At 44.3% G+C, this 15,205-nt stretch overlaps 1 protein-coding gene across 1 annotated transcript in view; it reads right to left on the reverse strand.

Moving 5' to 3' along the window:
* The window catches only part of BDKRB2 (bradykinin receptor B2), a 97,337-nt gene extending 85,147 nt beyond the window's left edge, over nucleotides 1–12,190 (reverse strand). The window contains exon 1 of the mRNA XM_015413847.1: nucleotides 12,107–12,190. Within this exon, the coding sequence (XP_015269333.1) occupies nucleotides 12,107–12,190 (84 nt within the window). The remainder of the gene's footprint in view (nucleotides 1–12,106) is intronic.
* Nucleotides 12,191–15,205: the final 3,015 nt, after the last annotated feature.

Here is a 15,205-nt window from a genome sequence, read left to right on the forward strand (position 1 = left end):
GGGGGGGGGAGGGGGGGGGAGAACCAACGGGAGGGGGAAGCTTACCTGCTTCTTCCTCCTCTGCCTGCTGAGTTCCTCCCCCGCCCCCCGCGAGTTTCGCGGGTCTTTTCTCTTCTGCAGATACTAATTTCTAAAATCAGAGCATTAATAACAGTTCAGCCTTCACAACAGAAAATAATTTCTGGACCTGAAGCTGGAAATTGCCACCATTGTTTAGGAAACTGAGAGCTCTCTCAGTCCCACTTACCTCACAGGGTGCCTGTTGTGGGGAGAGGAAGGAGACTCTGAGTGAAGGGTGGGGTATAAACCCAATTCTTCTTCCTTCTTCTCCTCCTCCTCCTAGATGAAGGGAGAAGGGGGTCAGCATAGCCTTCTGCTAGAAAGTCTCTTGCCACTAGTTTTTTTGGGGGGAATTGTTTAGTCATGCAGCCTCTATTCCAACAGTGTCAAATGAAACAAGCCAAGAATAGACTGATCGTATAATGAACTATTTGTCTAGAAAACCCCTTGGATGTTTTACTGGCCTTGCTTTCTCATTTGCAACAACTGTAAAAGCACAAGCACAAGGCAGAGGCCAAGATGCAAAATTTTCAGAAATGTTGGCCCTTTATGTACGCACATCTTACGTCTGATTTTCACTGTAGTCAAGTTGGCTGGGGTTTAGTTCAAATGCTGTGCCTGCACTCTGCACCTTTTCTCTCTCTCTGGTTTTCTATTGAGAACTGAGGAGTGTATATTCTGCATCCCAATGAGAAAACCCGGATAGTGTTGCAGGGTTGGTCTCTCCTGATTGGTTAGTTTTGCACTGGGTGTGTCTTTTGAAATAGGAGATTCTTTGAGCTGGATTTACTTTTGGCTTGCCATTAGTGGTTCTCCATTTTTATTGGTGTACATGCTCCACCATTGGCTAGGTTTTCCATCTGTACAACTTTGGTCCCGGTCACACGCAGAAGTTGCTGCGGGATACTCATGCATGCCGGGCAGGTTTTATGGGCACGATCAAAAGGGCACATCTGGCAAGTGTTGCGCACCTGTAGCCAACCTGTCTTGTCCGGCCAAAGATCCGAAGTTAAAAGGTACCTGTGAAAGTCCACTATCAAATGCTTGCAATGGGCCGCAGACGGACTTCCTCCATCTGATCGCTCCAGCGTGCTTCTCTTGCCGCGTTGAAGTGCGTCAGAAACACGCACTTCTGGAAACAACCCCGGTCCACTGCCGTGACGTCGGATCAGGTAGTGGAGGATTAAATTGTGGCGGCACAAATAGCCACACCTCCCCCCCGCATTATCTGGCCTGTGTGACCTGGGCCTTTGTTGTTGTTTTTAAAGAAGAGTTTAATCTAGCATTAGGAGTTTAACACTAATCTGGGATGGTTGAAGAAAAAAATCATTGGCTGGGAATGCTTTAAAAGTTTGGTGAGAGGTGGTGTATGTGTGTGCGTGTGCGTGCAGTTAAATGTTTTAAAAATGCATGGCCCCAGGAGGAGATGCCAACCACTTGGCCAGAAAGACAGTGAGGAGGTTGCTGTGTGTCAGCTTGGTGGAGGAGGTTCACCGGGGGGGGGGGTAGAGACATAAGTGCTTTGCAGCCTGAGCTCCCCCCACACATGTTATTTGGAAATGAGATGACAGGCAAAAGGGGAAAACCAGATGTTGAGATAGGCATGATTTTTTAAAAAAAACAACAACAAGCTGCTACTGTCCCAGAGAAGGCTCCACAGCCTTGCATTTAAAATGTTTTTGGTCAGAGCCAATATTTTTTTAAAAAACCAAACTTACCCAAATGGGGAATCAAACCAACAACCTTGCAGTTAATAGCATTGCATTCTAGCCTACTGAGCTAACTGGCCATTCCTACAAGCAAGTCAGATAAAGGCAATGACTTTCCTAATCTCCGATTTCAAAAGACACACCCAGCACAAAATTGATCAATAAGGAGAGGCCAACTGGCCTTCAAGAGGAGAAGGGAGGAAAAGTCTGAGGGAATGTGTATGCTTTGAAATTACTTTTGGCTTGGAAGCGAACCAAGGGGGGGAATCGTCACAAAATCAGTCTGAGAAAAGCTGGGGAAATGACAGACTGAAAGTGGGCTCAGTGTTGAAGTGGGGGGGGGGAATCAATGCAGGAAGGAAAACAAAACATGACTGGAATGAGCAGGGGAATGCAGAAACTGGCATAGTGAATTTTTAAAAGTATAAATGCCCTAGTTTTTTACTTGTACAACCAATACTGAACTGAGAGAGAACTGCAAACTGCTGCACCCTAATGCTATCTTAGCACATTTCATTCATCATTCATTCCAAAAAGGGGGTATTTTCCAGTGCTGTCAAAAATTTAACAGTGGGAAAAAAACTATTCATTTGGACTGAGCAAAACCTTATCTTAAATGTACCCACTCATATCGAAGGAAAAAAAAGAATATTTCATAGGAGTTCTGTTTAGTGCCTGTGAAAAAATCCCCAGTTCTGTTGAATGTCCCCCCCCCCTTTCCCCCTGCCTGTTACATCTTTAGGCCAAAAAAAAGATGTTATAGCCTTGGAAAAGGTGCAGAAAAGGGCAACTAGAATGATTAAGGGGATGGAGCACTGTCCCTATGAAGAAAGGTTAAAGAGGTTAGGGCTTTTTAAAAGGAAAGGAAGTCCAGGTTTCCCCCCAAAAGCTCTCATCTAGAGGTAATTTTGCTAAGGATTGCCATTTATTTTGATAAGTAAGTGGTTTGTCCCCCTCAAGAGAAAGGATAGAATAGATCAGTGGTGGCGAACCTATGGCACGGGTGCCAGAGGTGGCACTCAGAGCCCTCTCTGTGGGCACGCGTGCCATCGCCCCAGCCAGGCCCAGACCATCATTAAAGTGTCGAATTCTCTGCCAAATAATTTTAAGTATATGAAAGCATTTGGGATTGCTTTCCTTACTTTGCTTGGATCATCTTAAGTTAATGTATGAGTTGCTTTTTCTAAAGTAAACCCTCAGTATTCAGGTTAAATTGCCGTGTTGGCACTTTGCGATAAATAACTGGGTTTGGGGTCGCAGTTTGGGCACTCGGTCTAAAAGGTTCGCCATCACTGGAATAGATTGTAGCAAGTAGAATTTTTTTTTATATGCCAGCTTTCTTATATACCAGTTCAAAAGCAGTTAGAGGTTGTTTCAATATAGAGGTGATATGAATCTGAGAGCAGAGATGCTTGAGCTGCAAGTATTGGAACCAAGGGATCTTTATCCCTAAAGAGGTTAGGGCTATTTAGCTTAGAGAAACAATGATTGAGGGGTGACATGATAGAGGTTTACAAAACTATGCACGGGATAGAGAAGGCAGAGAAAGAAGTACTTTTCTCCCTTTCTCACAATACAAGAACTCATGAGCATTCAATGAAATTAATGAGCAGTAGGCTTAGAACAGATAAAAGGAAGTACTTCTTCACCAAAGAGTGATTAATTCACTGCCACAGGAAGTGGTGGTGGCTACAGGCATAGCTTCAAGAGGGGATTAGATAAACATATGGAGCAGAGGTCCATCAGTGGCTTTTAGCCACAAGGTACAGATGGAACACTATGTCTGGGACAGTGATGCTCTGTATTCTTGGCACTTGGGGGCCCCCAGTGGGAGGGCCTTTGGAGTTCTGGCCCTGCTCGTGGACCTCCTGATGGCACCTGAGTTTTGGCCACTGTGTGACACAGAGGGTGCGTTCAGACGGGGGCTTTATATCAGTTAGGGTGCCGGTTCCAACCGTTGTACTCACTGGCGTTCAGACGGGGCACATCTGCCTCCTGTCCGTAACCGGTGTAAAGCCCTTTACACCGTTGCACTCTGCCACCAGGTCCCAAGTGGTGGTATACTGAGTGCAACGGTTGTAAACGGTATACCCCGGCGTCTGATCGGTCTCCACCGTTCCGCAGCCATTTCCGTCGGAAGCCTGAGGCTTCCGGCTTTCCCCCACCATTTTTTAAAAAAAACTAGGCGATATGCGCTCGGGCAAAGCTTCGACCTGAGCGTTTGTTAAAAAAAAAAAGCCCTTAGTTTAACTTCCCGGAGGAGTCCAGGACTTAAGGGAGGCCAGGTTGGGCTTTAAACTTTAAAGGTAAGTCCTTACCTTTAAAGTTTAAATGTAATGGGGGGGTTTGAGCATGCGCAAAGATCGCCATTCTGTGAATGGCTGCCTATGCGCATGCTCAAACTGTGTGTTTTTTAAAAAATCTCGCCGACGCCCACAGCATGTGAGCGGGCGTACACCGGAGGGATCCGCAAAATGGAGGTAAGTCTGATCACGTTTATGCCAGCATAAACTGCACCGGTTCCAACCGGTGCAGTTTATGCCGGCAGAAATCCCCCGTCTGAACGCACCCACAGTGTTGGACTGGATAGGCCATTGGCCTGATCTCACTTGGCTTCTTTTATGTTCTTATATCTACAAACTGCCTTCCCAAATTATGCTGCTGGTGACTGAGGGTTTTTTCTTCCCCAGTCTGTTTTAGGAAAGCCTAGCCAAACCATCGCTATTTTCTATGTTCCCTGGGGTGGAGACTTACCAGAAATACACAAACTCACAGCTCCAGAAAGAATGCAGAACCTGAAGCACATTAAAAATGTGTTGGCCGCTGGTGCAGAGGATACCACATTAAAAATGCACATTAACATTTTAGAATTTTTATTCTGTCTTCTTAGCAAGTGAACATCTGCCAAGCTATGGCACTCGATACAAAGTGGATACTCTGGGAATTTGAAGTTTTGAGTGTCGTGGAGCTGACACGTCCAGTAAACAGAGAGAGGTGACTTGGATTGCTAGGGATGTATCACTGTATCATATGTTTCTATATGACTTGTTTTTCAAGGTTGTTCTTAGGGGTAACCCAGATTCACAGCAGCAGGCATCAAGGTTGGGTACAGCTCTGGATGAGCATCCCTATCTCCAATGCTCATCTGGGCCTTGATGTCTGGATGTTGCTTCTTATATGGATGGGATGGCATATCTCCAGCTATGGCCACTAGCAGAGCAGCATTTCAAGCTCTCATGACATGTAACCATAAGTGTAAACAGGGGAGTCCTTCAGCAGAAGAGGCCCAGAGGGAGACTCTGTGTGAAAATGCTGGGGGGAATTCCTGTGTAGATTTGATGTTCTCAGACTTGGATGCAACAAGGTCTTGGGATGTTTGTGTGTGCTTAAAGTGCCATCGAGTGGCAGCCGACTTACTAGAGATCCCACCAAGGGCCTTCAAGGCAAGAGAGAATCAGAGATGGTTTGCCACTGCTTTCCTCTTGAGATGGTTACTTTATTACAAAAAGTTAGTTGTTCTTCCTTACAGATTTATATATTCAGATACATCCTACATTCCCAGTTTGCTTATTTGTTTATACCATGCTCTTGCCCCCAGTGAGGACTGGAAGCACCTTACAACATTGTTCTCCCCTCCTCCATTTTACCCTTTAAGGTAGGTTAGTCTGGAAGAAGAAGGAGGAGGAGGAGGAGATTGGATTTATACCCTGCTCTTCACTACCCAAAGGAGTCTCAGAGCATCTTACAAACTCCTTCCCCTTCCCCTCCCCTCCCCTCCCCTCCCCTCCCCACAACAGACACCCTGTGAAGTAGGTGGGGCTGAGAGAGCTCAGACAGAAACTGCTCTTTTTCAAGAACAGCTGTGCCAGAACTATGGCTTGCCCAAGGTCATCCAGCAGGTGCAAGTGGAGGAGTGGGGAATCAAACCTGGTTCTCCCAGATTAGAGTCCGCGCACTTAACCACTACACCAAACTGGTATCGAGAATGACTGGCTCACAGTCACTCACCAACCTTCCATGGAAGAGTGAGAATCTGAACTTGGTTCCCCCAGATCCTAGTCCAGCACAATATAGCCACTATACCATGTTATCAGAGACTGAGAGTGGTCCACACATATTCTGAACAGATGATCTACTGATCTGACTGTTGTGGCGGAATGTGCCTACTCTAGCCTGCAAGCCCTATTCTGCCCTGCTCTCCTAGTTTTTCTCAACACCTGGAGAGGCTTTTATTCTACTCTCAAGGTAGCTCACCAATGTTCCCTCTAAGCTGTGGAGTCTTGTGAGCAAACGTTCTACTTTGTGAGCTACTGGCATTAAACTTGTGAGTGAGCCATTTGGCTGCTGCATAAATGAGTTTGCTCTGGAGCCATCGTTCCTGAGCTAAGAGGAAAATGTGTGAGCTGGAGGCCAAGAAATTGTGAGCTAGGTCACACTAACACAGCTTAGAGGGAACACTGCTCACCACCACCACCTGGCCTTTGCACAGACTCCCAGCTTCCCTTTCAAGTTCTGAGGCCTTGCCTCAGCGTCTTCTGCTGCCCAGCACCTGGTCACTTCGGGACAGTTTACTGCCTTGCATGTCCCTGGAGGAACAGCCACCTGCCAACTGCCTGTCTTCCCCCTGGCACTCCTTTTAAAATAGTGTGTCTGAGACATAAGAACATAAGAGACGCCAATGTTGGATCAGGCCAAAGGCCCATCCAGTCCAACACTCTGTGTCACACAGTGGCCAGAAATACCAGGTGCTATCAGGAGGTCCACCAGTGAGGCCAGGACATTAGAAGCCCTCCCCCTGTTGACCCCCCCAAGCACCAAGAAGACAGAGCATCACTTGCCCCAGAGTCCCTATCTATACCTTGTGGCTAATAGCCACTGATGGACCTCTGCTCCATATCCTTATCTAATTCCCTTTTGAAGCCGCCACCACTTCCTGTGGCAGTGAATTCCATGTGTTAATCACTCTTTGGGTGAAGAAGTACTTCCTTTTATCCATTCTAACCTGACTGCTCAGCAACTTCATTGAGTGCCCACGAGTTCTTATATTGTGAGAAAGGGAGAAAAGTACCTGTTTCCCTACCTGCTCTATCCCATGCATAATCTTATAAACCTCGATCATGTCACCCCTCAGTCATCGTTTCTCCAAGCTAAAGAGACAGTGGATGTCTATGTGCTACAGAGAACCAATGCCAGCATCAAAAGTTATAAAGTATTTATTAAAGAGAAAATGTTTACAAACATACTTTTAGCACAGCACCAGTTTGCGCAAGGGATACAAAAGAAATAGGTAAAATGCAAATCCTCTGTCCCGCTCTATCAGATGATAAAATATAGGACAGGCTCTTTAACCTTTGGAGTTCTAAATCTCTACACAGTTCCATTACCTTAAAGCTTGCTTCAGCTCCTTAGGCAAGTACATGCTCAATGGCTGCCTTCCCATTGGAGAGGTCTGTGTCCACTCATGGACTCAGCACCCAAGGAAAAGAGACCTTCTACCTCCTGCAAGGAGTTTTTATCACATCTGTTTCTCCACCCACTGACCTGGTCATGCCAGGTCCAAGAGGCTTTTCCTTCTTGAAGTCTCTCTCGTCTTAATTCCTTCCAATCTCTGTTCCCTGCTTGGGGAGGGGGTCTTTGGGAAGAGGTAGAGCTTGACCCACCCATCATCTCTCCTGCTAGACCTGTATGAGGGTAAGCTGGAAAGCAATAGCACTGACCCCCCTCCAGCTAGAGAACAGCCTGTTCTCTGACAAAAATGGCTCTTCCTCTGGTGGAGGAATTATTTCTGTCAGAGGAAGGCTCCTTAGGTGACAAGTTGCACATGACTAGGGTTGTACTGGGGCTAAAGATTAAAAGCATGTTGCACAATAGTAATACTTTAGTAACGGAGGAATACTGGTGAGTGATGAATACTGAGACAATGTTTATTTAATCAGCTTTTCAGCTGTTCAGTCCCATAACCTTTTTTGGCCTTATTACCCGGAATCAGGAATAAATCACCTTTTTCTCCACTGTACAACTCTTTACTAGATGGACCACATCCAAGTTCCTTACTAGCCTTCCAAAGGCCTCTTAATCTTGATTTCTCAATTTTGAGCATTTCCAGAGTAACTTTTCCCCCTAATGGTACCAGGATGACTTGACTTTAAAAAAACACACACACAAAATAAAACACCCATATGGCTTGAAGTAGATGCTTCACGAATATTCTCCGGAGCATTGTTAATCCCCAGAGCATCTACTTTTAAGATGAAGCATTATTTTGGAGTTCAGTTTTAAATCACAGTTTCAAAATGATTTATCAAGACTTGTTCATTAAAAAAAAAGCTATCTGTGTGAAACATTTCTAAAATCAACAGAGAGAGGGGTTTCATATACCTTACTATTACTATATTTTACCCTAACTTTCCTTCAAGGAATTTAGTGGTGTTGAAAAGTGCCATCAAGTCACAGCCGACATGGTGACCCCCATAGGATTTTCAAGGCAAGAAATGTTCAGAGGTGGTTTTCCATTGCCTGCCTCCGTGACATGAGTGGCCCTGGTATTCCTTGGAGGTCTGCATCAAAATAGTAAAGGAATGACCCTGCTTCTGAGATCTGATGAGGCTATTCTGGGCTATGAGGAGGGGGAGGAGGGGGAGGTGGTGGATTTATAACCTTGTCCTTCACTTGCAGTCTCAGAGCGGCTAACAATCTCCTTCCCTTCCTCTCCTCACAACAGACACCCTGTGAGGTAGGAATTTAGGGGAGTGCATAGGGAGAGGAGCTGTGGCTTAGCTGCAGAGCATCCGCTTGACATGCAGAAGGTCCCAGGTTCAATCCCCAGCATCTCCAGTTAAAAGGAGCAGGCAGTAGGGGATGTGAAAGATCTCAGGCTGAGATGCTGGAGAACCACTCTCAGTCTGAGTAGACAATACTGATCTTGATGAACCAAGGTTCTGATTCAATACAAAGCAGCTTCATGTGTGTTCATGTATGCGTTTCCCCCTACACCATTTTAGGCTCACAGCATCTCTGTAAGGCAGTTTAGGCTAAGAGGAGAACGTTGGCTCTAGTTCAGTGAGTGAGTTTCATGGCTAATGGGTATTTGAGCTGGCCTGATCCAACATTCAAACCACTTTATTAAACTTGGTGTCATCACCAGATACCTGTCATGGAGGCGGGACCCAATCTCCAAACGGCTGTCCCGAGATCCACTGTTTGCTTGGGGGAAGAAGTTAGTGTTCAGCGTGCTATTTTTGTTTCAAAAAGGTGTCAGTACTCATATATAAGGTTGCACCGATGCCCACCAATTTCCCTCTTCAAATCTTTCTAGATACGGTTGCCTGCCACCAGCTGAGGCATAGAGGTCTTCCAGAATTAGAACAGATCTCCAGAGTAGAGAGATCAAATCCCCTGGAGAAAATGGCAGCTCCAGAGGGTAGACTCTCCACCCTGCTGAGGTCCCTCCTCTCTCCGGACCCCACCCTCCCCAGGCAGCACTCCCCAATCTCCAGGAATTTCCTAAGCCAGAGTTGGCAACTTTACTACTAGGCTCTTTGAACTTTCCCCAGCTGCAATTGAGTGGATTGAAAATTTAGATATTAGTATTTAGGGGGATTGCTCAACCTGTCTGTATAACTGTTGTATCAACTTGGTTACGTATTTAATATTATTACATGCTTCCAGTGTGTAATTCTGCCATAGGATAAATAAATAATACTAGGCTGTTCCTGAGGATCTGCTGTCTCCTTCTCTGGCTGAGTGGGTCGGGCTGGTGTATAAGGATCAGGACTTGGGAGACCCTAAAAAAAGGTGCTGTTGCTCAGTATCACTGAATACCTCCACAGAGCAAGGTTTGCTCTGTTTCAAAAAACAGGAAAAAGATGGCTTCCTGTGCCATCACAGGCTGAGGCTGCCAGGCCCAGAAGGTTAAGAACATCCGTATCATAAATAAATATGGATGTCCTTAAGTTACCTCTTGCCTCCTTGGTGCACTTTGCTATTGCTTGCAGTCTTAGTGGCTAAAGGAAGATGCTCCTTCCCCCCCCCTTGTACCCAGATGTTTTCCTGTTCTAAAAACCACTCTCCTTCTTTAAATGCAAGCTGTAAGGTCACAAATTGAAAAGCCCAGGCTTGGATCCCACAGTAAAGCAGAGGGAAGGAGTTCACGGAGCAGCTCTGTTCCTGCTCTCCACTCTCTTCCTCTTGCTTCTCCTGATAAGGCTTCCTGTGGTTCTGGAGACTCATGAGCCAAATGCACTGCACTATGAGGGGCTGCAATGAGGAGGGGGCGGATCAGGTGGCTGTCTTCTCACCCTCCGCAGGCACAAGCTACACATGCATGGGAGTTTTAAAAGGAACCATCAGACGGGTGAGTAATTGACAGCACTGAGATTTCAGCAGCCTCCCACATGACATTACAGACTATTCCCAATGGTCTCCCCCCCCCACCTTCAGGAGTGTCTTTTTGAAGTGTGTGTGTATATGCAGGGATTTAGAGGAAGAAAACAGCTAAGATCTATTCCATCAGCTCTGCTCCACTTGTGGAAATTTGGATCCCAGCCATTGTTAAGTGTTTTCCTTCTCCCAAGGCAAATTGCAGAGAAACAGTGATTCTGTCTTTAAGCTGATGCCTTCGTTGGAACAATCTGCATCATTACTGACCTGTGAAGGATCTGTTAATATTTAAAACAAGTTGCTTAGTCCTAGTTTTTTAAAAGGAATTTTTTTTAACGGTGGTGACTTTGCTGTTCCAGCTCTGATGGTGGCCAATGATAACATGTATTATAAGAAGGAACAAGGAGTAGAATGGTAATAAAACAATACCTGATTAAGATTAGGATTACAGCACATGCATAAAAGGAGCTTCAGTCTACCCTCCCCCCGCACCATTGTCCTAGCCGGAAACAGTCCTGGGGGAATTATTTGGGAACCCCACATGTGTCCTAGGATATACATCAGTTTCCCCAACCATTCAAAGGTTGTCCCCCTAATATTGAGTAATGAACTCATTCCTTTTGCCTGTCCTGAACCTATTGTCCATCAACTTTATTAGAAGAGAAGGCAGCTGCAGATTTGTCTTCAGACTCCTCTGAGCCAATGAAGATAAAGGCTGCAGACTGCACAGAGAGGTGTCCCAGTCCTCTTCTTTCTCACTTTCTGAGGTATTCCTTGGGAAACTGATGTTAGCGTTTGTGTGTGCCTGTGTCTACCAGGTCTGGCTGGCTGCTTTGGTACTGACTTGCCAGGTTAGTTTGGTTTGGATTCTCTGGTTTGACATTGGTGCCAGATTGGCCTGTAGGTCTGTGTTGTAGGAAAAGTGTGGCTGCATGTGTCTGTGAATGCGTCTATCCGTGCCACCCACACTCCCCCTCTGGTTCGTGTGTCCCCTGAGTGTTGCCTCCTTACCAAAGGCAGAGGTGTAAGCTTGGAAACCACTAAAGGCTGGCAGAGACACTCAAAGGTCTCTTCTTAAAATAAAACTTATCTTTATTAAAGAAAAACATTCAAACATTTACTTGGCAAGGTGACCAGCAAGATGCTATGCCAGCTTGCCAACACAGTACACTTCTATTTCCTAAAGGCAGGCAATAAATATACAGAAAAATGAACATACAAGCAAAAATATCTCACCCAAGCATGCAGAAAAACGAAAGGCCTCTCGGGCTGACTCCAAAAGGCTGCAGAGGGCAAAGACCTCTGTTGTTCCTTCGAGAGCCAGCGAAAGTCTGTTGGATCTGACCAGTATTTATACCAAATGATCAAAGAGGTCCCTCAATAATCAAATTACAGTTGTAAATTAACATGTAGAAGTTGAAATTGTTTTACAGGAAATTGCTTCCTTGATCTCACACAACAAAAGTTTTCACTTTTATTTACCGGATCAGTATAGTGTTATTGTTTTCCTGGTGTTCCCACCATTGGGGATAAACTGTTCTTTGAAACTATGAGAGAGATAACTTTGAAGTTAACTCTGAGGTGGAAGTGGGGTATGTGAATTCCTGTATCTCAGGAGTTGGTTTGCATTTTGGATTGGAGTCTGTCACTGCCCAAATGGCTTCCCCCCCCCTGCCAGCTGCATTTTTATTGCTGTGGGTATTGGCAAGTCTCACACCTGTGGAAATTTACATTGATTGAGATCCTGGGAATGGAATGTTGTGAACTTTTGTATGTGTGACTGAGAAAAGATTTGTCTGGAACAAAGGGTTTGTCAAGAGTCCTGGGTTTTGGCTCAGTGAAGCAGGCTAGGCCTGTTTGCTGTTTTGCTAGCAATGACAAGAGACAGATACATGGATTTTATAAAATATTTGGTTCATTTTTAAACCCAAACTTTCTATATTTCTAAAATTTCTTACCACAGTCTGCAAGGATTCTTTGATTTGATGTTGGTTCTGTTGGGCTTGCTGGTTCCTTTTTGCATTGGGAGGCTTGTGGCTCATGGTTGCTCTTGTGTGGTTGGCTATTGGCTTCTTTGCCCGGGAGAAATCATGGATTTTTCTTCCCATAGAAAACAATGGAGACATGCAGGATGGCTGGGGGCACCTTGTTCACGGGTACATAGAACTGGACTCCTTGATCCAGTTTGGTTGAAACTTGGAGGGCCTTTTATTTATTTGTTTTTATTTATTTATTTGATTTATACCCTGCCCTCCCCACCGGAAAGACAAGTCTAGGTTTTCTGAAGCCTTGGTGTCATTTGGTTGTAAAACACCCACTGCAGCTTCCCAGAAAAAGTTCCCCCATATGTAATAATGAACCCCCAAAAAATTGGAATTCCAAAAAGGAAAGCAAAACCAAACCATTGAATCAGAATTCTGAAACAGTATGTCAGGGACCCAAATATTCTGGAATACCAATATGCAACCCATTCCCAAAATCTGAATCCAAATAATACAATTTTTCAAAGTGCCCACTCCTAATTTTTATATCAACTTCCCTTTGGAGAACCGAGTGATTTACATGGGGCTCCTGGTAGCCTCCCATCCAGGTACTGACCAGGTATGTACTAGTTTAGCATCAACAGGGCTTTAATGCGAAAGTTACTTCACAATTTTTATATGGGGCTGCGATCTGGATTAAAGAAATTTCGGAATTATCTCATCAGATCCTGCTCCAGTTCCTGCGTAAAATTGCAGGAGTCCTTAAATGTGTCGCAGGGACGGCACTTAGAGAAGAATTCGCACAATGCTCCTTTGAGTCAAGAGCCTGGAAGGCAGCCTTTAAATTGTGACTGAAAGTTCTTTATATGACACCTAATGCTCAAGGAGGTCTTCTTTATCTTTTAAAAGGGGATAATTATAAATGTACGTGGGCAAAACATATAGATAACAAGCTGGAGTGGATTGGTCTCGCCCCTACGGTGCTTAATAATTTAAATTATCAAGAAGCGCTAAATTTGATGAGATTGAGGGTGACAAACATTGACCGACTCAGCACTTCAATTCGTGCTAGGCGAGTATGCTCCAACTCTGCCTTAGGGATTGTTCCACCTAAGAAAACTCCCTCATATATGAGCTTCCTTACATCCCCCAGATCTAGATATGTCTTCACGCTTGCAAGGTTGAATGTTTTTCCAACTGTAGAGCTAAGTGGCCGTTTTGCTAAAATACAGTACTCAAATAGATTGTGTGATTGTGGATCAGGTGCAATAGAGACCTTAGATCATCTTATGTTATTTTGCCACCAATGGATTGACCCCAGATCCTGCTGGATTACTCCTATTTTACAAAGATATCGCCTCCCTATGGAACCCTGGGTGATAACCATACTATTAGCTGATGCGGACCCTGAAACGACTCGCTTGGTGGCAAAATATCTTTCAATAGTGCTATTTTTAAAGCGGCTTTGAAATGTTATGAGTACCTTTTGTATACAATTTTAAAATTTTAAAACTAATTTCCATAATATCATGGGATTTTATAGAATTCATTGAAGTTTATAAAATGTGGTCTCATGTTACTGATTGAGAGCATGTTTACTAGCTTTTATTGTAAATACGTTTTGTCTAAATTTCTTGTAAGTTTATGTAATGCATTTTATATTTGTTGTTTGCATGTTTGGCTTAAGACCTCGGGTCAATGAAGCTAATAAATGAAATGGAAATGGCATCAACAGGGCTGCAGAATCGGGTGCCCTGAGACCATTCACGGGGCCTTCCATTAACATCTAACACAAAGAAATACTCAGAGTCTTAAGCACTCTGCGAATGCACATCAGTAAATTAATGTTTCCCACAGTGACTCATTTGGCAAGAGTTTCAGCGCATGGGGCACTCTCATTCCTGGCCCGTGATCAAGGCAATAATTAAACCTAATAGACAGTTCAGCCAAGCATAAATCAAGTTCTCTTTTAAGTAGTCAAGTTAACATTCACCTACCATGGCTCTGATGAATGAAAATTAGTAAACACTTGAATACTATTGGGATTTTTCCCCCTAGTGTGATTTTGATTATGGATAAATGGTAACCATGTTTTAAAGGAAATGGGAAATCTTTATTTCTTGGTTTTAGTGATGGTGTAAGAATTTTCTTAATCTTTGAGCCAATATATGCATTCCATAATTATGCACATAATTAGATTTTATATGTTTTGGGCATGTTGTACTCTTGTTTCACATTTTCTTCTCAAACATACTTAGATTTCTGGGCAATTCAAATACAAAAAAATATGGAATTCTGTAACATAAAGCAAGTTATTTGCAGGGATATAATCTCATGTGAATTTACCTTGTAGTTTTGTTTGTAGATGACTACCCCAGTCTGGAGCCTCATTAACATTTATTTATTTATTTATATTTTTCTCACATTTTTATCTTGCCCTCCCCGCAAGCCGGCTCACGTGCATGACCACTAGAAACATTCCAGTCATTGCAATGGAAGGGGCCTACAGAAACACTTCCTTCATTAAAATGAATGGGGCAGCCCGTGCAGGTTGTGGGGAGATCTGTACATTGATTAGGACTAGATTATTTGGGACATCTGTAGTTTCACAATTGCTTCGGCATGTAAAGCAGATTTATTAAATATCAGCTATAAGGAAACCAGCCTATTGAACCCAAATAAATATGGTATGTGAATACTGAGCATCTTCTGAGGATTAACATAAGAACATATGAAGAATCTGGCTGGATCAGACCAGTGCTCCATCCTGTTCCACACAGTGGCCAAACCACTTGTCCTGGATGGCAAACTAACAGGACACAACGGCCAAGGACTTTCCATGATGATGAGAGCCAGTTTGGTGTAGTGGATAGGAGCATGGACTCTAATCTGGGAGAACCGCGTTTGATTCCCCACTCCCCCACCTGCAGCTGCTGGTGTGACCTTGGGTCAGTCATAAATTCTTTCAAAGCTCTTCTCTCAAGGGCAGTTCTCGAGAGAGCTCTCTCAGGTCCACCTACCTCACAGGGCGTCTGTTATGGGGAAGGGAAAGGAGATTTTAAGCCACTGAGACTC

This window comes from Gekko japonicus, unplaced genomic scaffold, assembly GCF_001447785.1.
Source record: "Gekko japonicus isolate JY-2015 unplaced genomic scaffold, Gekko_japonicus_V1.1 scaffold1041, whole genome shotgun sequence".
Classification (NCBI taxonomy): Eukaryota; Metazoa; Chordata; class Lepidosauria; order Squamata; family Gekkonidae; genus Gekko; species Gekko japonicus.